This window comes from Dipodomys spectabilis, unplaced genomic scaffold (genome assembly GCF_019054845.1).
Source record: "Dipodomys spectabilis isolate Male_0828 unplaced genomic scaffold, ASM1905484v1 ptg000051l, whole genome shotgun sequence".
NCBI lineage: Eukaryota > Metazoa > Chordata > Mammalia > Rodentia > Heteromyidae > Dipodomys > Dipodomys spectabilis.
In genome coordinates, this window is record NW_024870728.1 from 21,882,857 (window position 1) to 21,907,297 (window position 24,441).

Here is a 24,441-nt window from a genome sequence, read left to right on the forward strand (position 1 = left end):
CCAAGAAAAGACATACATAATCTAATCCAAGTAACAACATTCATAATCTTCCCATTCATTAGCCTATTTATCTCCCTCATTATTCCTGTTTCTATATTCATAACCCCTGAGCTCCCTGAAGTTGAGAGATTGGTATATGCAAAGCTTCCTCTTCTCCAGTCTTTGGAAAATGAATAAAACCTTTATCACTGACTGTCCCCTGAATTTTGATTTTCCTACTGGTTGAGCTTCCAGACTTAGGTTCTGCCTCATAATATATTAAGACGTCCCTAGGTTTACCTAAATCATCTCCACATTTACAAAGAACTTTAACGAAAGATTGATTCACATTCCTACATAACCCTGCATCCTTAGTACACACTATCTCACATGACTAGAATGTACCTTTCTATCTTCTCCCTCTCTCTCCTGTTCCCTAATGCTTGCCTTCCTTCCTAGTTCTGGTTGAAATATCACCTTTCCCAAGATGTCTTCTCACACTCAGCTGCCTCTGGGACTGTTAGCTACTAGGCAACGGCTCTTAGGTGCTTTCAGGGATAAACTGTTGCCACTTCAAATGAGTATCAATATCACTTCAAGTTGTTGTTGTTGTTGTTTGACAGGTATGCCAGTCCTGGGGCTTGAACTCAGGGTCTAGGCGCTGTTCCTGAGCTTCTTTTTTGTTCAAGACTAGCACTACCACTTGAGCCATAGCACCACTTCTGGCTTTCTGAGTGGTTTATTGGAAATAAGAATCTCACAGACTTTTCTGCCTGGACTGGCTCTAAACAACAATCCTTAGATCTCAGCCTCCTGAGTAACTAGGATTAGAGGCAAGAGCCATCATCACTTGACAAAGTTAGGGGCTTGAGGGTTGTTTGGTGGGTGTTTTTGTTATTGTTTCAATTAAGACCTTGCAAAGGGAGAAACAAAACACATAGAACAGTTTAAACTAGTCAGACATCTCTGAGTCACTCTTCTAAATGACCAAGGGTGAATAAACTTGGCTAATTATAATCTCACTATTATGTTAAATTCTCTGTACCAGGAGTATTCCCATTGGGACATTTATTGAACAGACTGAAATGTGCCCACTTAGACATATAATGACAAGTCTTTCCCAAATGAATGGATAAGCCTTGCCAGGAAAATCTCCTGTTTCCTGGGTTGAGAGACTGCTATGGGACCTTTCTTCTCTCTTTCATCTGTTAATTGTACATATTGGTTTATGTACTAAGGAGAAGCCCACTGTGTTCAGTTGCACTACCATAACACCCCAGATTAAACTCCAGATGACACATACCACACTCTTCTAAGGTCATATTTATCTATCAAACTCCCTCAACTAGACTCTAAATTCCTTGAAGCAGGGACTATTCACTATTGATGGGTGTTCAATTCTTTCACATGTTAAATATGAGAAATAATTTTTGGCATGCTTCCAGAACTCTAAGTACCTTGGATAAACGGTGCAATTCTTTTTCTATCATCAACTATATGACTGGGACTCTCTGCTGTGACCATGATATTTTATTATGCAAAATGCACAGCACGGTTGGTAGTTATCATACGATTCCTGCAATGTCAGTCTCAACTTCAGTATGAAAGAAAGGACTTAAACTAAAATTAGCCAGATCTTGCTACTCAATATAGTCTAAGATTTGGCAAAACAATCTCTTAGGCAAGTACACTGCTGATACAGCATGGTGAAACAGAACTCGACCACAGAGGAAAACCTGCAATATTTTTAACGAAAAAATACTGAGTTCTGCTGATTCATTATGACTTAAAGCTGCAATAATACTTGAGTAAGGAGCACCCAAGCTGATGTGCATTTTTTTTCTGCATAGCTCATAGCATTTGGCATACAAGAAATTTAATAGTTACTCTATTGAGTCCTTTTCAACTCTTCAGATTTTGGCTGTGGTCACCTACATTAACTGTCTTTTTTTTTTCTTACAAAGATGTAATAATCCTGATCAAAATGCTGATGATGGCTGCAAACAGTGTCTGAACTTACAGAAATGATACAGGAAATCTCTTTCACCAAAGAAAGGCTCAGTCCTGAACTACTAGCTGAGCTTCTTAGTTCTGATTAAGGCAACATCTCTCATTCATTCATGTTTTGTACAAGACTATCTGTACAACCTAAAACACAGCATTTAAATATCAACCAAAATAAATTTCTAGGAATCTACATTAAAACAAATTGTGAAGCAAAGAACTTTCTCAAAATAAGTACTTATAAGTCACGACTTACTTGTTCTTCCTACAGAAGTCATATGAATTGCATTAAAAAAAAAGGTAGACTGGAGGAAATGAAATCTCTAGGCTGAAGTCTAATTATACTACAATTAGTAACTTTTCATACCTCTTACATATATTGATTGCTATCCACATTTAATTAACTACCATTAATTCAAATATTTATTCCACTTAAAATCATAATATGTAAGTTCTATTTTGAGATACTTAAAACATTAAATATTCTTTCTTTCAGGAAAGAAAAGGAAATAAAGACAGAATTCACTGTTTAGACATTCATATTTTTAAGTGTTCTATGACATGTAGTCAGTTAGAAAGTATCAGTTGTTTCAACAACAGACATTATTTTGACTAAAGCAATATTAGAAGTGAAGTTTTACCATACCTGCTTAAGAGGATTATGGCTGTAAACTTACTTGTTCAATATGAGGTCAAGAATGAATTTGGAACCAAAGGCTTCAATTTGGAAACTTGCCTGGGCCAGATGGACAGCCTATGCATGCAAAAAGAAAGAAGGAATGTTAGCTTACTTTCTTGTCTTTAAGATTGATTATAACATGGTGTGGCTCCATGTTAATGTACCTAAAAGAAGTGTAGAAATATAATAAAACCTCATTATGGGAGAACCTATAAAAATGTGTATTATTATGTTAGGCAAAGATAATCTTGTCCCAACAAGTATCCCTAAAATGGTTATAAACAATGCAAAAAGATTGATTGTATTCTTATAAAGAATGACACTTAGCAGAACTAATGTTTTTATGTAGCAGCTCATTTCTTCATCTATATGTATTAAGAGACTACACATGTCACAGCAACAAAGAACAATCACAGACAACCAGTTCCTTAAAATGACCCCATCAAGATAAAAATCAAGAGACTCTTCTGCTGGCCTTCCAAAGATGACCAGGATGAAATATATAAAATTAATGATAAAGCTTGATTTCTGCCTATGACGCGCACAAAGCTAACCAATCTTTCTGCACACCTAGGTGAAAACTCATGCCAATGTTCTGCTCTTCAGCAGAGATTGCAACTTGCTCTGGAACTTTCTCTAAATGATGTGTCAGCAGAATGTGAAAATAAAATGGGATCACACAGCCTTCTGACATCTGAAAGCACTTAGAGCTCAGCCCTTTGGGAACAGTGAGTTTATATTCCACTCTAAAAGTCACACATTTTCAAATACTGTCATTATAATGCCTAAATTCAAAGCACAAGGGTAATTCCATCCAAACTAGAATCACAGTTACAATGATAAACCTTAGTATCGTTCAAAGAAGCATCTTGAATACTGGAAATTGACAAATCAAAGAAGCTTTGTCCAAGTATTAGCCAAGATAAAACATTCCTTTGTCATGTTGGGGAACCCCCATACTGCTTTCCAGAGGCGCTGTGGATGAACAAGTTTGCATTCCCACCAACAGCGTCATAGACTTCCTTTTTAGCCACATCCCCCACAGCTCTGCCAGCATCTGTTATTGTTTTCTTCAAAATGGCCATTCTGACTGGGATGAGGTGAAATCTCTGTGTTGTTTTAATTTGCATTTCTTTTATGGCCTGAGATGTTGAGCACCTCTTCATGTGTCTATTGGCCATTCTTATTTCTTCTTCAGAGAAGTCTCTCTTTAAGTCTGTAGCCCACTTATTTCTTGGGCTGTTGATATTCCCTCAACCCTATGTTGGAAATGAACTATACAACTTAGCAGGGAGGGAAGTTGGGAGGGAAAAAAACTGAGAGAAAATGAGGGAGGGGTGACACTGTTCAAAAAGAAACATACTAATTACCTAAGTTACGTAACTGTAACCCCTCTGTATGCCACCTTTACAATATTATTTTTAAAAAAGAATGTAAGTAGCAAAGACTGGACACCTGCACGAACAGGCTTCCTTCTCCAATGTTCACCCACACCTGCTCCCTTTACCATGCTTGATCCTCACTGTCCGCTCCACCATTTCTAATACTGAAACTCTCCTCTACCTTTAAAGGAATCTCATGTGCAACATCCTCCTTGAGGCCCTCCTTGGCACACACCCTGGGAATGAACTCATACTCCTCAAAGCTGAGGGAGGGCAATTTATTGGTTCTTCCCTTCCTATTGGGAGGATATTGTTTCCCAGCATTCCTCGTGTGGACAGATGGCTCAATGACACTCATCACAGGCATCTTGCAAATAGTTGTAGATTAATAACCCTTCCCCAAATCATCCAAACTTTCAAGTAATTCCCCAAATAATTTTTGTCAAGACAACTTTACCATGCAAACTCAAACATCCCTACTAATAAACCATAACTTCTGCTTCTAGTCAAGCAAAACTGTCAATTAGATAGTCACTGAATAAAAACCAACACAAAATTTAAAAGAAATTAACAAATACTAAATTTTTAATGGAAATCAACAAGAAGTTCCTGAATCCCTAACAATGCGGGATGCCTTGGCAAACTGCTAACAACCATGTAGACCAAGGTCAGCGCTGTTGACCTGGGTTCCTGCAGCCAGACACCTGCAAAAAAGAGAAAGAGGCACATATTGTGTCAAGTACAATCTTGGCCATGTATAGCAGAATCTCTACCTACCCAAGAGAAATATCACAGTCTTTCATGTAAGTTTTTTTTTTTCATATAGCAGTATCTCTTTGCGTGAAGATTTTATATGTGATTTTTTTTTTCTGGTCGTGGGGCTTTCATTCTGGGCCTGGGCACTGTCCCTCAGGCTCTTCAGCTCAAGGCAAGCCAAGCACTCTATCACTTGAGCCACAGCGCCTCTTCTGATTTTCTGGTGGTTAATTGGAGATAAGAGTTTCACGGACTCTGGCTTTGAACCACGGTCCTCAGATCTCAGGCTCCTGAGTAGTTAGGATTACAGGTGTGTGCCACAGGCAGTTGGCTCTATATGTGATTTTTAGCTCTATTTTTTTTTTTTTGTCTTTTCTTCTTTGGTATTGGGGATCGAACCCAGGACATTGTACTTGTTAGGCAAACATTTTGCTACTAAGCTACATCCCAGCCCTAAATGTAATTTTTATACGGGAAGGTTTTTCGACTTCAGATGCTAAAAGCATTGTGAAGGTTGGACTGGGACATGGCTCAAGTGTAAGTCTAGACCCAATACTACAGCCATAAAATTAATTATGTTTAAAAGCTCCTTAAGCATGTTTTCTCCTAAGAGTATTACCTAGCAGAAAAAAGTTCATTAATGGAAACCTGGCTTAACAGAGTTGATAAGTATATATCCTGGAATTTTTTTTGGGAGGGGAGGGTCCGGTCGTGGGGTCTGAACTCTGGGCCTGGGCACTGTCCCTCAGCTCTTCAGCTCAAGGCTAGCGCTCTACCACTTGAGCCACAGCGCCACTTCCGGATTTTTTTCTTTTTGCTTATATGGTGCTGAGGAATCGAACCCAGGGCCTCGAGCATGCAAGGCAAGCACTCTACCACTGAGCTACCTTCCCAGCCCTGGAATTTTTTTTAAAGCACTAAGAAGATCCTAAAAATAACTGAATAAAAAGGAGATTTTATAACAAATAAGCAATGATATGAGTATAAACACCAAAAAATCCTTTTGGAAACAAGAAGGTAGTGTTCTGTAATACAGAACCCTGTGTAACAGAATTGTTTCAAAGTTACACAGTTCGATAATTATCATAATAAGCTCACAACAAGGTAACAGGATAGGCTTCAGATTAACTAAATTTAATTAAAGAGTAAGCAAATAATACTGGTCTTTCCTTTAGCCTTTTCAATCACTACTCACATATATATGAAGTTCCACGTTATGTATAAAGATGACTGAACACTACCCTCCAAGCTGTACAGCCCCCAGGGAAGCAGGTGGAGCTTCCAGCCACTGTCTAACAAGCCACAGGGATCACAGCTGAGCCACAGTCAGGACAGAAGGTACAGAAAGGCTTCACTGACAAGGCACTATTGGAACAAAATTTCAAAAGGTAAATAAGAATCCACTTATTCTATTCAATGCATGGAAGAAAATATTTACAGAATCAGTTAAAAAATTAATGTTCAATTTTTTTTAATTTTTCAAAAAAATGAATGTGGCTTATAGAAAAATAGTTTTCAGGATGACAAGGAATCTGAGCAAGCAGGCTGGAGATAGGAAGGCTTTGTAACCTGTTCAATGATGTGTATGATGCCAATTATGTATGTGAAGCCAAGACAGTGAGCTTTCCTCTAAATGCCCATTCTCTGAACTCAGTGAGCAAAATGTCTGATACATGCCATCATTGTTATCATCATCTTCATCATCATCTTCATCATCAATGTTCAAACAGGAACATGTTATGCTCAAAAACAACTAAAATAATGTTCCATGCAAGCAACAACAAAATTCTCCATTGGAAAAAATCTGATTGTTTTTACCAATAAAAATGTAACATTTTAATTTAATTCAAAGCAGCACATTTTTCTATAAAGTAATTTAAGATTTCTTCACCATTTTCACCCTTGCCTACATATCAAATAGACCTTGTATACTGATTTACTGATCTTAGAGTAATCCATTACATTAGCAAATATTCCTTACATTATGCTTCCCTTTCCATTGTTATATGTTCTGCAATTGCATACAGAGTAAAGATTCTTCTTTATTTTTAACTATTTTATTGGTACATATTAAAGTGTACAAAGTAAATGGTTTCATCATAATATTTCCATACATGCAGATAATAAGCTTTGATCAGATTTTTTTTTTTTTTGGTCGGTCGTGGGTATTGAACTCGAGCGCTCTACCGCTTGAGCCACAGCGCCACTTCTGGTTTTCTAGTGGTTTATTGGAGATAAGAGTCTCACTAATTTTCCTGCCTGGACTGGCTTTGAACCACAATCCTCAGATCTCAGCCTCCTGAGTAGCTAGGATTACAGGCATGAGCCACTGGCGCCCGGCGCTTTGATCAGATTTTATCCCCTCTTGTTGCTCCTGCACAAATGTCTGAACAAGGCTTCTTTCCCCAATTATTCTGTTATTTCTACCTTGACCTTGAATATGAAAATAGCTTCTAACTTCTAGAATCTGCCTTGCAATATATCACCTTTTCGAACCAAGTAATACAGAGTTTTGATAAAAGTCATTTCTAAATATATTTTAAAATCAAGTAAAATGAATCTTTTTTTGGGGGGGTCCAGTCGTGGGGCCTGAACTCTGGGCCTGGGCGCTGTCCCTCAGCTTTTCAGCTCAAGGCTAGCGCTCTACCACTTGAGCCACAGCACCACTTCCGGCTTTTTCTTTTTTGTTTAAGGTGCTGAGGAATCGAATCCAGGGCCTCATGCATGCAAGGCAAGCTCTCTACCACTGAGCCACCTTCCCAGCCCTAAAATGACCGATCCTTTTTTTACATATGTTAGCCCATCTCTTCCAAATGGTAATTTTTATAACTGCTAAGGTATGCACTTTATGTAGTACAGCCTTACCCCTGGCTGATCTAATATGACTCTGGAGTTGACAAGTAGCATTGAAAATACAAAGACTACCTACCTACAGTGTTGTTGTTCTTTTACAAGAAGGAACTACAAGGTAAGGTTGTAAAATGTGCTCAGCCATATGAAATCAGATTGCAGAAATACTTTAGAGAAGAGTTCATGACTTACACATGAGGTCATAGTTATTTTCTCCTTCAAAATATCTGTTATTAAACAGACTGGTTTTCCTAAGGACATTCACTACAGTAACACTGCGGGAGAATGCAGGGGCTTATAGCCAGAAAGCAGCATTTCACAACAAGAATGGGCACAAGGCAGGGCTCAGAACCACTCCCCTGAAGGATGGAAGCAGCTGCTGCCTCAGCCCTTGGGTGCTTTTCTTTTGACTCAGAATCTGGCCCAGGGAAATCACAGGAGCTATAAACAAAAACATCTAAATTCAATTATATACACAAACCTCCTTCACTAAAGAACAATTCACACATCTTAACAGTGTGCTTTTGTTTTTCTGGTTGTTGTTGTGGTTTTTTTTTTTTTTTCTAGTAGATAGCACCTAACAGTACCTTATTAAGCAATGCTGGAGAATAGCTAAGCCTGGCTTGTGTTTTCTTGAGATTTACATCCCAGCATAGTAAAATGAGACATTTATTGGAAAAGAGAGAGAGAGAGAGCAATAACTATACCTACTTAAAAAATTTAAAGCAGGCATTTGCACATCTTCAAATTGTCAGGTAACTTTCACATAGTACTCTTTACTATTTGGTGAGGATTTCTAAGTGCTCTAGAATATCTATCTGTGGATCTAAAAGTAGGAAATGATATGTTACACTTCCCAAAGTTCAAATGGTATAGGAGACTGAATTTCATATGCAGAAGAATTTATTAACTTGGGGGCTGAGAATCTACACTGTCAATCACAACATCCTTTTACTTTTGTATGCTCTATACCACGCATGATTTTTAGAAAGAAGAAAATCTGAAGTGGTTTCCCTGCTCTTAAATATACTCCATTTCTTCAGGGACATGTTCACTTAAATAATAAAGGAAATGTGTTCAGAGTGGCATATCCCTAAGAATGCTTTACACATGGAAGTAAAAGCCCTGAAGCATATCAATCAAGCCCCAGGAAACTCCAATGAAATGATTCTTGCTCTGCTTCCTAAACAGGAGGGCTAAGGATCTTGACTTCTGGGAACAGGGTTGCAGAGAGCAAGGCATGAACATTACAGTTAGAATGATGAAATAAACTATCTACTCAAAGGAATCATGGGAAAAGTAACATAACTAAATAGTTGATTAGTGATAGGGCTACAGATAACCTTTTCCTTATTTCTATGTCTCAACTCACTAATGTTTTCATCCTGTGGTAACTGAAATATTGAATACATTGCACATACACATAATGTATATGCATGTTCATATGTATGTATAAATGATGACCTTTCAGGAAGTACTTTCTATTATCCAGTTGTATGGCTCTTTCCTTTATTCATGATTTTTAAATGGGGTTTCAATTTCATCAAATAGATAGGGAAAAGTGCACAGAATCTCAAGCATCACCTTCTTTTGGGATACAGAATACTTTATGATGTTTCCGAGAAACAGTTCTAGAAATTCACAAATTCACTTACAAGAAGGAAAGAAAAGAATCAGCCAGTCAGGAGATTGGAAAGAAGTACACTGTGACAAGTTGAAATCAGAGAACACTTCCTTGGCAAGTCTTTGACCAAACTAATTTGCTCAATGTGTTCTGTCTTGTTTTGTTTTTCATATAAAAGGAGACACAGAATCCAGTAGCATAAATAATTATACACCAATAAACTTTCAAATTTATGTTGTCATAAGTTTGAGACCTAAAGTCACATTAGATCTTAGAGGCTTTTCCCTAGATAACTACTTGGGATTTACTCTGATGCTGCAGAAAAAAAATTACAAGTCCAGCTTGTGGATCATTTCTATGTATCATGCAAGAATCCAAATATGGGAATATATCACAACAGTTTTAAAATCCCAAAGGAAATACCAAGCAGTCATTTTTTAATTTTATTCAAAATTAGCATACTATTTAGGCCACACAGATTTGCATTATCACAAAAATAATAATGTCTCTTTTTTCCCCTTGTGTTTTAGTCATCTCAAAGCACAGCTGTGTCACTCAGAATGATACAGCACCCCATGAACTTAAATAGCAGATGTTTTTATTAAGCTTTCATGGTAGAAAAACATTTTTGGAAGGCACAGAAAGGTTAAGTGATATTTTTTGTGTCCAAGGGCATACATCAAAAGAAGTATGAGTTATTAGCCTCAGCTTGTGGAAAAGCACCAACTCTCTGTCACAAGTCCTTAAGCCTGGAGCCTTCATGTTTCCTAATCATTACAATGTATTACAAGGGCAGGGAATGTGGCTTTGAGGTAGAGCGCTTACCTAGCATGCATGAAGCCCTGGGTTCGATTCCTCAGTACCACATAAATGAAAAAGCTGGAAGTTGTACTGTGGCTCAAGAGGTAGAGTGCTAGCCTTGAGCAAAAAGAAACTCAGAGACAGTGCCCAGGCCCTGAGTTCAAGCCCCAGAGCTGGCAAAAAAAAAAAGTTAAAAAAATATATATATTATAACTAGCTTACCACCAGGATATGCATAAGGATTAAATTACACAATAATGTAACAAAAAAGCTGCTTGAAAACATTGGCCATATTGAAAGAATTCAGTATTAGAAAGGAGACCAGCAAAGAAGAGAGCAGGGGAAAATGTACTGACACTTAGGAAAAGATATCACAAAACTCACTTCAAAATTCTCTTTGGGCATAGCCAGTATCCTTCTAGAATATTTCAATGTGCATTTAAACTCTGAAGAATTTGCAACGGCTATGATTTTTATTACTAAATACCTTTGTATATTATGCGTTGACCTTGTTCAAGTCTCCGTGTCTTTGAAACAATATGAATCATTTTCCTGAGAGTGAAACAGCTGTGAACATTACATGAAGGCAGTTTTGCAAATTAAGGTAATTTGCTGAACAATCTTGCCAAGTTGCATTTAAATAGATAATTCAAGAAAGAGAAAATCATCATGTTTTACTCTAGACTATTCCAGTTCACAGCATTATGGGTTAACTCTAACAAATGTGCATTGAATAGCTACTTGTATGAGCTACTGTGGTATACGTAAAGATATGGAATTATGATTCATATAAAAAAAGTTTGGGATCAGGCACCAGTAGCTCATTCCTATAATCCTCTTTACTCAGTAGGCTGAGATTTGAAGATCAAGAATAAAGGCCAGCCTAGGCAGGAAAGTCTGTGATACTCTTCTCTCCAGTTAACCACCAAAAAGCCAGAAGTGAAGCTGTTGCTCAAGTGGTAGACATCTAGCCTTGAGCAAAAAAGTTCAGGAACAGCTCTCTCTCTTTCTTTCTCTCTCTCCCTTCCCTCCCCCCCACACACACTCACACATGCACACACTGACACACACACAGAGGGAAAGTGAACTGAGAAACAACAAAGAGTGAAAATACAATGCACTAAATAAATAACAATCGCTGTTGTTTGTGAGATGCCACACATAATTTACATATAAGTAATTATTAAATTCAGGGTATGGGCAACATAATGTTTGACTGTGAGGAGGGAAAATTCTAAGTATTTGGTAATAAATAGATACATCAGAAACATGCTTTTAAAGTAAAAGGATCCCATCCATTCTGGAGTGTTAATCTGTAATGAAAATTATAGTGCTTTCATGCAGTCAATAAGTGATTAAGTGGTATGAACATATACACACCCAAAAAGATGTTAATGTTATTGTGCTAATCAATTTATCCTTTACCATTAAATTAGGAAGCTGAAATCATGTCCTTTGCAGGATATTATTGAAACAAGACCAGGACATCAGCAAAGCACACTCAGCAATCAGGCCATAAATCAACATTTCTGTGCCAGCCTTGCCAAGAAAGATGGAACTTAGGCTCTAAAAGAAATCTAGCCAATATTCAATTACTGAATCTGGTGATGCAGAAAAAGAAAAAACATGGATTTATATACTTATAAAACTTCTGACAAGAATTTCATAAGAATCCTTTTCTAAGGTAGCCATCTTAAAAGAGATTCCAGTTTTATCTCCTTTATTTTACTTACCTATCATCAATTTTAGTCACTCTTAAAGTTTGACACAGACAAAGACAAAGACAAAGAAAAGATGAAGAACATCAGGCACTGATACTCCACAGAAATATTCCAGTAAAGAAATCATGAGTTAGCTGTATTAAAATGTTCTTCTTAGTGTTTTTTTTTTTAATTTTTAATGGCGGTAAGCTAAAGAAGAAAAGCTATATTTGTTATTATGGAAGAAGAGAGGGACAAACTTCAGATTCTCCCTTGTAGTTTTAGCAAGCCTGGAGGCCTCACTTTCCATGACAAAGCATCTTCAAACATTCACACTGTGTCCAAGCATTTACCTTAGTCATTAATCTTTTCTGGATATTAAACTGATAATGCCAACAAAAGAGACCAAATTCCAAACCTTTGGAGCATTTGCTATTAGAAAATGAATAAAGTCTCATTACATTACAAGTATTACTCCCGCTGTATTCTTGAGTTTTCATATATTTTCCAAAGGCAAGTTAAGAATACAGCTATGACAACAGTTACCATGGAAGCAATTTCTTTCTGCTGCCTTCCTGAATAGTAACATTTAATTTGATGCATTAGTCTACTAGCTGAGGTGTGATTCACCTTGTTCTTTCTCCTCATCACCACACTATACAACTCTAAAGGAGGGCTTCTCTCTGCTCATACTTTTGTCATAAAGCAAGAACATATTCTCTCTAGCCACAATTACTGAACACCCACTAAATAAAATTTCAATAAAAGAAGAGAGTCAGGGATACATTTTAGAAAGCAAAAGACATCAAGCTCTGTGCTTAATACCTGTGACTCATTACCCAACATTTTTTAAGCTTGCTTATATAAGGTTAATACTAAGTCCAAAGAAAAAAGCTAACTTGAGATAGTACTTTGTAAGAACCTGGTATGCTACTTTGGTCCTTAAAATGTTAGCTACAATAACATGGATTCAGTGGATTCAGTTTCAACTCAAATACCTCTCTAAGGCTAAATGAGTTTCTTTAATGTGAGCTTTTATGATGATCACATTAGGATTAGTTAACAATGAATGTGTCAGTGATACAAAAATAAGAATTTTGGTCCAGTAATTACAAAATTCACTTGAGCATTGTTATATGGAGCAAACCCAAAATAATATGAGATGGATTCAAATATTAATTTCCACTTCTCAATCACTAAGAACATACAGAAAACACCTAACTAAGAAAGACTGAGTAGACATGTCCAGGCTAGACCTCTCTTTTTTTTATTGTGAAGGTGATATCCAGAGGGGTTACAGTTACATAAGTAATGAGTACATTTCTTTTTGAACAGTGTTACCCTCTCCCTCATTTTCTCTCCTCCCCCTGCTCCCGACTCCTCTCCTCTCCAAGTTGTAAAGTTCATTTCCAACATAGTGTTTAGTGGGTATCACTGTTGTACTGGCTCACCCTTTGTCCCACTATTTCTGTGATTTCCCTTCCCTTCTCCAAATCAGATAAGCTTTTATACAAGACAAAGGATACAGAAATCAAAAACAATGATAACAGGGCATAAACAAAAGGTGGGGGGAGAAAGAAAAATGATATAACTGCAAACAGTCACTTATAAAAAAAACTCCTATTTCCATTTCTTGAGTTCATTTTGATAAGCTTCATTTTATATGGTTCTATGCACCTAGCTATTGAGCTATTGTGATCCTCTGCTAAGAATATCATAGACATATTCTAGTTATTTCAAATGAGGGGAAACATGCAGCCTGTGTTTCTTTGTGTGAATCTTTCTTTTCTCGAGTTATCTCAATTCTACAGATCCTCATTAGTGGGTTTTACATTGCTCCTATCCAAACGGATCTTGGTTGGATCTCTGTACCAAGGATATTACTTCTATTGGCAAGAAATTTTCATATCTGCTTATGTAATTGCTCAAATTTCATTCTACATAGGCAGCTGTTTGTTACTGGTATACCTACAAGGTCTTTGCTTTCCTCGACTACCCTCTGCAAGATGTACATCAAAAGTAGTATAATGCTAGGCCAAGTTCTTACACAGTACTATCTTAGATTAAGTTTTTTCTTTGGGGTTAGTATTAACATTATATAAGCAAGCTTGAAAATGTTGGGTAATGAGTCACAGGTATTAAACACAGAGCCTGAGTCCCTTACTTTCTAAACCTTATCCCTGACTCTATTCTTTCATTGAAATTTGTCTAGTATTATTTGTCTGCAAGACCCACAGCTAAGAATTAGAATTCTGTGTTCCCTGGTCATCACTTCCCTCACTCTCTTTTTTTCTAAGTTCTGACCTTACCTGTGATCATGGATACATTGCATTTTGTCCTTTAGATGAGAAGAGTAACTTTCAAACTAGGGATCATGCCAGACTAGATTAGAGCATCTTCAAAATTGCAGGTGCCCTCAGACTTCCAAAGAAATACAATTGATGTCTGCCTATTCATTGTCACAGAGGTTCAAAATTGTCCTATTTACAAGCTTACTCACAACAAATACCATTTGAAGATATGTACTGGATTCAAAGCTAGATATGGCAAAACTAATGTCTACATGACCTCATGTTCTCAACATGCAACTTCCACATAGTTCTGCACAATATCAACCACAAGTCTGCTCACACAGTTCTTAAAGCATCAGAATACCGACCATATGCCATGTTTTATTATTTTAGTAAGCAGATGATAGACTTTGATGTTCATGTCATGTTTTAAGTTTCTTAAAACATTTTCATTTGTAAATGAAATTATCTTGAAAATGTAGAATAAAAAGTTGTACTGTGGGTTACACTATACCAATTTCCTCAGGTTATACTGTGCTCATTGACTTCTACATCACATATAAATTGCTTACACATTTAACCAATAGTCATTTGTTCCTACCACATTTCAAGCTGGTATTCTGTTATGGCTATTTTAGTATGTGTGTTGGAAGGAGCAATGCAATTACAAGGAAGTCAATTCAAAGCAATTTAGACAATGGTAAGTGTTACAGGTTAAAAAAATTGTCCGGGGACTGGAAAGGTAGCTCAGTGGTAGAGTGCTTGCCTTCCATGCGTGAGGCCCCGGGTTTGATTCCTCAGCACCACACAAGCAGAGAAACCGGAAGTGGCACTGTGGCTCAAGTGGTAGAGTGCTAGCCTTGAGCTGAAGAGCTGAGGGACAGCGCCCAGGCCCAGAGTTCAGGCCCCACGACCACCAACAACAACAACCACAACAAAATTGTCTGCTGGGAAGGTGGCTTAGTGGTAGAGTGCATGCCTACCATGTATGTAGCCCTGGGTTTGATTCCTCATAAACAGAAAAAGCTGGAAGTAGCACTGTGGCTCAAGTGGTAGAGTGTTAGCCTTGAGCAAAAGAAGCTCAGAGACAGTGCCCAGGCCCTGAGTTCAAGCTCCAGGACTGGCAAAAAAAAAAAAAAAAAGTTTGTCTATATGTCTTTGGGAATACAAGGGGAGACACAGAAATGGAGGGACAAAGGTTAAATAAATGCATCAGTGGTACTCACTGGACACAATGTTGAAAAGAAACCATACAACTTGTCCGCAGGATGTAAGGGGAAAACTGGGAGAGAGAAAGGAAAGGGATAACATTGTCCAAAAGGAAATGTACTCTTTGCCTAACTTATGTAAAATCACCCTTCAATTTTTAGCATTTTCAAATAAAAGTTATCTAAAACTTGAAGTAGATAACAAGATAAGAGTTATGGAGTATCAGGTAAAGAAAGGTGACACTTTCAAGTAGAATAGTCAACAAAAGGATTCCTTGAGAGGTGTCATTTGAGTAAAGACAAGGAAGTGAAGGAGCAAGCCATGTACATATCTAGGGCAAGAGAATTCTAGACAGACAGAACATGAAATCCCTAATTCACAGGCACATTTGGAATGCCAAAGAAGAGCAATAAGACAAGTTAGGGTCACATGGGAATATCAAGGTGGGATGTGACAGTGGTTTGATTTGGGTACAAACAGTGAAAAAGTAGAGTTGCTGAGAAATGTGAGATTCTTGATAAGACAGTGAAAGCAGTTAAATGGGACTTGCTTACAAACTTGATATGAAATAGAGTAGATATCATAAAGTGCTTGGACTGAGTAACCAAAAAGAATAAGGAACCTGTCCAGCTAAGGAAGACAACTAATAGAGGGAAAAGTGGTAGTTAGAATTCAGGACTCTAGAACCTTCTACATTTGATATGCACCAGATATCCAAAGTATCCAAGTGGAACACAGAATAAAGGTCTATGTCCTTGGTGTTAAAGAAAGACATATCTTTTACTTAATGCTTACTATAAACCAAGAATTGATGAACAAGTAAGTAAATAAGGGACGTAGTAGAGATGCAAACAATTTCAATGAAAGAATTCAGTGTGTGAGTGAATTCAGCAGAAAACTTACTGTCTCCTACAGGTAGGATTTAACTGAGAAAGGCAAAATAAACAGCAGAAATTGCAGAAGTATAAACCATCTCAGCCAGGGTTTCGAATCAGCATTTTTCAGTCAGAACAATTATCATTTTGGAATCCAATCGATAGTAGTAAACAATACAAAAATTTCCCCCAAAATTCAAAAGGCATCAAAAAGTCAACAAGCATCACTTTCAGCAAAGCTCTGGTGTCTCAAGCCTGTAATCCTACTCAGAAGGCTGAAGTCTGAGGATCCTGGTTCAAAGCAACCGAGGCAGGAAAGTCCGTGAGTCTCTTATCTCCAATTAACCATCAAAAAGCCACAAGTGGAACTTTGGCTTAAAGTAGTAGAGCATTATCCTTGAGCAATAAAACTCAGGGACAGCACCCAGCCCCTGAGTTCAAGCCCAAGGACTGGCAAAAAAAAAAAAAAAGCATCATTTTAATATGGTTTATATGTGAAATATATACAAGCATAATCAGCAAACGTTAGCACTTTAACAAACCATATGGTCCATTTGCATAAATGTGCATACATTAAATATTCCCAAGAAACAATAAATTATTTACCTTTAATTTCCTAAAAGTCTAGTTCCATATTGAAAAAGTTATGCTGTCTTTATTGTTTTTAATATTTCAAACCTGCCACTACTTTTAGATATTGGCTGACATGTATATACCATATATACACTTACTGATTTTCAACTTACTAATGTAACTTCCATCTCCAGGGCCTCTTCTTAATACACAAGAATTAAGTTATAGACTGCACCATACTAAACAAGGTAGGTTTCTTAAAGTCTCTTACTAATTTAGTAATCAAGGTTCATATCGTTAAACCTAAGAGAAAAAGCCTTGACAGCACTGAACAAATCTCTCCACTCTGACATCTGTTTCCTTGGTTGTTCCATAAGTCAGCAAATGACAAGAAAGGTAATTTTTTTAAACCACAATGCTTCAAGACATTTTAATAGTGGTAAAAAATTGTAATTTTTACAATTTTATATTTTATCTATCATAGTTATATTATCTATTATGTATCTATAGTTGTATCAGGTGATTTTTTTTTGTCGGTCATGGGGCTTGAACTCTGGGCCTGGGCATTGTCCCTCAGCTCTTAAGCTCAAGGCTAGTATTCTACCACTTGAGCCACAGTGCCACTTGCAGTTTTCTGGTGATTTATTGGAGATAAGAGTCTTGAACTTTTCTGCCCAGGCTGGCTTTGAACCGCAATCCTCAGATCTCAACCTCCTAAGTAGCTAGGATTACAGGCGTGAGCCATTGGTGATTTTTAATGCCCGAAAGAAGCAAACTATACAAGAGCAGTACTTAGTTAGTTATAATAAGAGAGGGCATGACATAATTATTATAAATAGTTCAAAAACAATATTATTATAAATAGTTCAAAACAAAAACTACATAGGAAGCATAATTTTCCCCCAAAATAGAATCCTATAATAAATTTAACACATTTCTCTTGGTCAAGAAAGAAAAACAAATACCATTTGAATGAAAACTCCTAACAAACTCTTTCTGCCTTTTATTTCAATGAACATTAAATTAGTCAGTTCCCACAAAGCAAAAAGTATAGAAGCTGCAAGAATGGTTTAGTACTTAATTACAAGGCAGCAAAAGACTAAGTCTGTTGGGCTCAGCTTGCAAAGAGATGTAATGTAAGAAACAGTGTTATGATTATTGCTCCCACTTTGCTAGCTTACAGGTTTCAAGTTCTCATATAGGTATTTCATTCAAGTACAACTTAGGCTAGATGATTTCTGAGGGGAAGGAGTTGCCCTGTGCACCATGCTATGACTGACAGCACTTTGGCCTCCACCCACAAGGTGTTACTAGGATTCTACCCCCCCAGCCAAAAATACCTCCAGACATTTTCAAATGTCCTATGGGGACTAAAACTGCCTCTGGCTAAGAGCCCTGCTCTATATAGACAGGAGCAATATGAATTGTGATTCCTTATTTTCAAAGCCCACCAAAGCCCTTGAAACAAAACATCAGGGGACAATCCATGCAAACTGAAAAAGTTTAGTTCTTTTCCTCAGCTGAATGCAATCTACCTGAACAGCCTATTTTTAAAAATTTATACCCACAGAGACTCCTCAAAATTAAACTAAGGCTTAAATCTGTCAAATGAGTTCATATGTACCCTTCAAGAAATAATGAAGAAAGAATACACCTAGCTACACAGCCCCAAAATTTGATTTTTTAAAAAAAGGATGCTTAATATTGCTTCCTTTCATCCCCCAAGTGGCAGCTTCTTATTATCTTTTGAAATGTCATTTGGTGACTCAAAAGAAAACAACTGTGATTTAAACAGCAAGAAATGAGAGGGAATAAGCCAGTGTGCAGCCTGTGTTTAGACATTACTAAACTGTCTTTCCATGATTCTGCAATACTCTCTATGGGCGTAACCCTCAAGCCTCTGGATGCCATTTACATGCCTCCTACATTTCCATCCCATCCAGGCCAGTCCTGGACACCAGGATGGATAGATAAGCAACCATCTCCACAGCTAAACCAGCTGAGTTTCCTCTCAGCCTGCTTCTCAACTTCCCTTCTCAGCTTTTCCATGTTGGGTACTGAAGCACATCTTCCCAGGGAGAAGTTGCCTGCCAGGCAGTCTTGTCTCCTGGGTTATTTTGCTGTTACTGCTGCATCGATCAAATTTCCTTAAATACCATGGCTATGGCACAAATTATTTCCTTACATTTCCAGAGGTCAAAGTTAAAAACTGAAGGCTATAGTGAGTCTTGAAGTGCTGACTCCATCTTGGCTGCTTCCACCAAAGGCTCCACGGAAGAATCCCTTTCCTGTCTTCTAGCTCCCAAGGGTTTCCCATACTCCAGGGTTCACCAGTCTCTCTCCTCACACGCATCTGCTTCCATTGTCATATTGCTTCTGACTCTCTTAAGGGTTCCTATGATCACTCAGATAGCCTGTGATTAATTCCCATCCCAAGATCCTTAATTTACTCCCATCTGCTAAATCTCTTTTGCCATGTCAAGTACCTAGGTCCTAGGTTCTAGGGATTCAGATGTGGACCTCTTTGCTGGAGAGAAACATTCATCCCTCTACAGTAACTTCTCTCCTTTTCTAGCTCACCCTCCCTGACAAATCATGAGCAAATTGAAAGCTCTACATATCTCAAGTCTACCTATTTCCCTAAAGTTCCTCTGCTACCCACTGACAGTGCCAGCCACCTGCATGACAACCGTGAGCCCTCCTAACTGCTCTTCCTGAAAACATCCCTGCCCTCTACAATCTATCCTCCATACAGCTGCCAGAATAATCTTTCAAAAATATAAAGCAGATAATGTTATTTCCTCCTTTAAAACTCATCAGTGCCTTCCTGATGTAATCAGAACAAAATCCTAATACTACTATACCTTCATACTCTGGCTCCTTCTTACTTTAAAAAAAAAAAAAATCAACGGGCTGGGAATGTAAGCTTAGCATGCACGAAGCCCCAGGTTTGATTCCTCAGTATCACCTAAGCAGAAAAAGCTGGAGTGACATTGTGGCTCAAGTGGTAGAGTACTAGCCTTAAGCAAAAGAAGCTCAGGGACAGTGTCCAGCCCTGAGTTCAAGCCCCAGGACTGACAAAAAAAAAAATCAAGAAAGAAATATGCTATTTTTTTTCCAGCACAAAATGTCTCTCCATCCCTCACCATCAACTTCCCAAGCCTTTGCGTGTTGAGTAGAAGCTAGTGGGAGCCCCTGATAAGCCACTATAGAGGGGGATGCATTCTAGCATTCTTCCTGGGTCTCCAAGTTCACTTTCCCTCCCTGAGGCCAAAGATAGCTTGCAAATTATTCTAACTCTAAATCTTACCCCTCTAAGACCATCTTAACCATAAAGTGCCTGCTTTAAAAAAAATATCCAAAGAAGGTAAAAAGTAAATAAAAACCAGAGAAGATAGAGAAAGAAAGAAAAGCCCACACCATAGTGAGATATAGTCACCTTTCATAGCACCAGACAAAAGATAATATCTTGGGTTGATGATTATCTAAAAATGGAGCAGAGATAAATTATTAAATGTTACAAGAACTAAAAACAGAAGTGGAACTGCCTCTGAGGAGTGCAAGGCAAAAAGCTTGCTGTTCATGTTTTATCTTTAAGAATCCTTAAGACAACAAAGGCAAATATATCAGTAGCTACTAATTCATAGTAATTTGACATGTGCAAGTGCACATCCGTATGCAAACTGGTCATCAGATTGTCACTTGTTGTAATACTCCTTCACTCTGCGGTAGTATTCCATCATTTTGACGCTCTTTGGAATTCCTTCACCAGAAACTATCTTGCTGACAATTTGGTGATAATTCAAGGATATACTACGACCCAACCATCAGTCTCTCTATTGAAAACTGTTCCTTAGTCACTCCTCTGCTTGTATTTTTATTCTTGAATCACCTTACCTCAACCTTGGAGCCAACTACTCTTTTTGAATAGTAAGTAGTAGTGCTTTATAATTCCTCTTTTCAACATGCCCAAATCTCAAGAAGCAGCTACTCTACAAACGCAGCTATCACTGGAAGTAACTCCATAATTCATACCTATATTTTATCTCTAATCACCTCTTTTGGGATGATATTTTACAGGATTTCAGGGCCATGAAGCATTCTAAAGAATGAACTCACAGAGACTTACTTGTAACAAGACTTACTTGTTACAAATTAAAAACCTTTTCAAAAACTATCCTGAGGAGCTCCAACACACAATCAAGTTGAGATCCGCAAGTCTAATTCAATTCTTATTTTTAAAATAAGTAACTTGAAAAAAAACTCCCTAATTTACAGCTAATTATTCTACAGTGTTAAGTGACTCTTTAAAAAATCTAAAAGATAAAGCACACAACTAATAGAAATAAATTATTTCAATATAATAAAGACCATATATCAAAAATTCATAGCTAATATATATACTACTCAGATCAGGAAGTAAATAAAGATGCTTAGTTTCACATTTCCACTCAACGTAGTAGTAGAAGTCCTAGCCAAAGGTGCTCAAATTGGAAATGAAGATATGAAATTATAGATGATAAAATGCATAAATCACTGATGGCATGATCTTGAAAGAAATCTAGAACCAAATCAGGCACCAGTGTCTCACACTTATACTCCTAGCTTCCAAGGAGCCTGAGGTCCGAGGATCAGAGACAAGCCAGCCCAGGCAGGAAAGTCTGAGATTCATCTCCAGTTAAACAAAAACAAAAGCAGAAGTAAAGCTTTTACTCAAGTGGTAGAGTACTAGTCTTGATCAACAAAGCTCAGACAAGATCCAGGTTCTGAGCTAAAGCCCCAGGGGGGGGGAAAAAAAAAAAGAAAAAAGAAGCCTAGAATCAATAAAGGAGTTCAGCAAATTTGAAAATGCAAAGTCAACACACAAAAATCAACTTGAGGGACTAGGGAGTGTAGTTCCCTAGCAAAGTGCTTGGCTAACATGCAGGAGGCCATGGGTTCAATTCCCAGTACAGAAAAGAAAAGGAATGAGAAAGTTTGATTTCTATATACTAACAAGGAACAAGTTGAAAATGAAATTAAGAAAATAATCCCATTTACAATAGCATCTAAAGAATAACTGCCAAGGAGGCAATTATATACTAAATACAATTATATACTAAGTTGTATACTAAAAACCATAAAATAATGCTGAAAGAACTCTGAAGACACAAATAAATAAAAAAGCATCAAAGATTTATGAATTTAAAATTTTAACATTGCTAGGTATGGGTGGCTCACACCTATACTGACTACTCAGAAGGCTGAGAGCTGGAGAATCAAGGTTCAAAACCAGCTTACTTAGGGAGAAAAGACTAAGAGATTCTACCTTCAATGAACCAGAAAAATGCTACACTGTAGGCATGAGTCAAGTAGTATAGTGGCAGCTGTAAAGCAAAAAGGCTGAGCCATAGTACAGTCCCTGAGTTCAAACCCTGGTTTCTGACTAAATAAATTAATATCTCTATGCTGAACTCCTACATTGAAGAAAAAAGAAAAAGAAAAAAATTAGAATAGTTAAAATATCAATACCACTCAAAGCAATCTATAGATTCATTCCATCTCTTATCAAAATCTCAGTGACTTTTTTTTTTTTTTTGGCAGAAATAGAAAAATCTAAGCCAAAATGGAATCCTAAGGAACTCCAAAGAACCAAACCCAACTTCAAAAAGAAAAAAAGGCTGGAATGTACGTCAGTGGTAGAGTGCACACTTAGCACACATGAGGCCTTGTGTTCAGTTTTCTTTTTTTTAAAAAAAAGGAAAAATAAAAGAAGGAAAGAAGCAGAGTTATGGAGATGGACAGTGGACAGGATACACAGCAATGTCAATGTAGTCCATGGCATAGAAATGTACCACTTACAGGGCTAACAGGGTAAACTTAATGTATGTATTTCACCACAGCAAAACAATGTTTTATTCACACAAACAATAAACGACACACCCTTCCTTCTCTCAAACCTGATTCCCATTTGTCTTGGTCACCTAATCAGATGTTAGATTCCAGCAAATGTCTAAATACTCTTTGTGAGAAATTTTATTTTGCTAAACTCAGCTTATCCCAGCTTCTGTGCCTGCCCTTTGCACAGGAAGCCCAAAGACTGCAGTACCACCTATTTGTATTGCTCTCACCAATGGGCTCCAAACCTGAAATTATGTGACAACTCCTGTCATGACCCTGAGCAAGCCATTTCCTTGCTATGGAGAAGAAAGCGCCCCTTTCCATAGACATAAAAACAGTGACTTCACTACCACCACAAAAAAATCTTTCCCTTGCTTACCCCATTATTGGCCACCCTTAGAAGCACCAACTCTACTCTCTGGTTAAGGAAGACAGCATACTCATGCCACAAGATACTGAGACATCAAAATGATTTCTGCACAGTAAAAGATATCCTTGAACATGCCCTCAACAAGTACATTTGGGAATAATTTTTGTTTCTTTGTTTTTAAATTTTTTTAATGAAAAACTGAATCTATTTACTGGCATGGTCCAGAATTTGGAAACAGGTGTTTTGTTCTGTTTTATATTATAGCAGGGTTTCACTATGTAGCCCAGGTTGGCATCAAACTTACTAAATGTTGGAATTTTAGGCATGTCCCACCAGACATAGCTGGAAAGTATTTTTTAATTAAAATGTGAATTAAACAAAATGTGAACCAGTTACTTTACTGTGTTTTTTTTTTTTTTAATCTTAAGAAAAACCCAGCAAGAAGTGATATTCAGTAGACACTATGTTGCAAATTTACTATACAACTTGAAGGGAGAAGGGGGCCAGAAGGGAAAAAAACAACTGGTAGAAAATGAGGATGGGGGGGCTGGGAAGGTGGCTCAGTGGTAGAGTGCTTGCCTTGCATGCCTGAGACCTTGGGTTCGATTCTCCAGCACCACATAAGCAAAAAGAAAAAAAAAGCCAGAAGTGGCGCTGTGGCTCAAGTGGTAGAGCACTAGCCTTGAGCTGAAGAGCTGAGGGACAGCGCCCAGGCCCAGAGTTCAGGCCCCACAACTGGACCCCCCCCAAAAAAAAAAGAAAATGAGGGTGGGGGTAACACTGTTCAAACAGAAATGCACTCATTACCTGACTTATGTAACAGTAACCCCTCTGTACATCACCTTTACAATAAAAATTAAAAATAAAAAACTACAGTGTAATTTTAAATCACCAATGAAAGTGTTTAAACATTTTAAACATTTAAAGTGTTTTCTGCTACCTAACTATAATTAGTAGCAGCTTAATACTCATCTGTGACCACATGAGAAGGAAGTCACGTGGGAAGATGCAGGAGGTCCTGGAGCTCAGCAATCATCTGATCAGAATAAGAATTTGAAAGGATCACTTTGCTTGATGAGAGAAGAACAGACTAGAGGTAGCAAAGAGGGACAGTTCAAGAGCAGGAAAAAAATTGAAGAGACAAGTCACATTGCAAGGGAGAGACGATGGTGGACTATGACAGCTGCACTGTGCTGAAGTGGTCAGATTCTGGATTGCTTGTGAAGGGAAAATGGAACTAGACACCTTAAGATGCTGCTGAGGGGGAGGGCAGATACTCATAGCCTGAGCAACTGGAAGACGATATTCCTGTTTCCCATATGAGAATGTACAAGGGACAGATTAGGAGACATGATGTTAGATTTAAGGGCTCCATTTTAAACATGATAAATTTGAATTGCCTATTAGACATCCAGATGAAAACAGAAGGTAAAACTAACAAGGGAAGGACTGTGCTTGTTATGGAAGG

At 37.6% G+C, this 24,441-nt stretch overlaps 1 protein-coding gene across 1 annotated transcript in view; it reads right to left on the bottom strand.

Annotated features, from left to right (window-relative positions):
- The window catches only part of Adam23 (ADAM metallopeptidase domain 23), a 160,073-nt gene that overhangs the window by 120,001 nt on the left and 15,631 nt on the right, over positions 1–24,441 (bottom strand). The window contains exon 2 of the mRNA XM_042679084.1: positions 2,661–2,737. Within this exon, the coding sequence (XP_042535018.1) occupies positions 2,661–2,737 (77 nt within the window). The remainder of the gene's footprint in view (positions 1–2,660; positions 2,738–24,441) is intronic.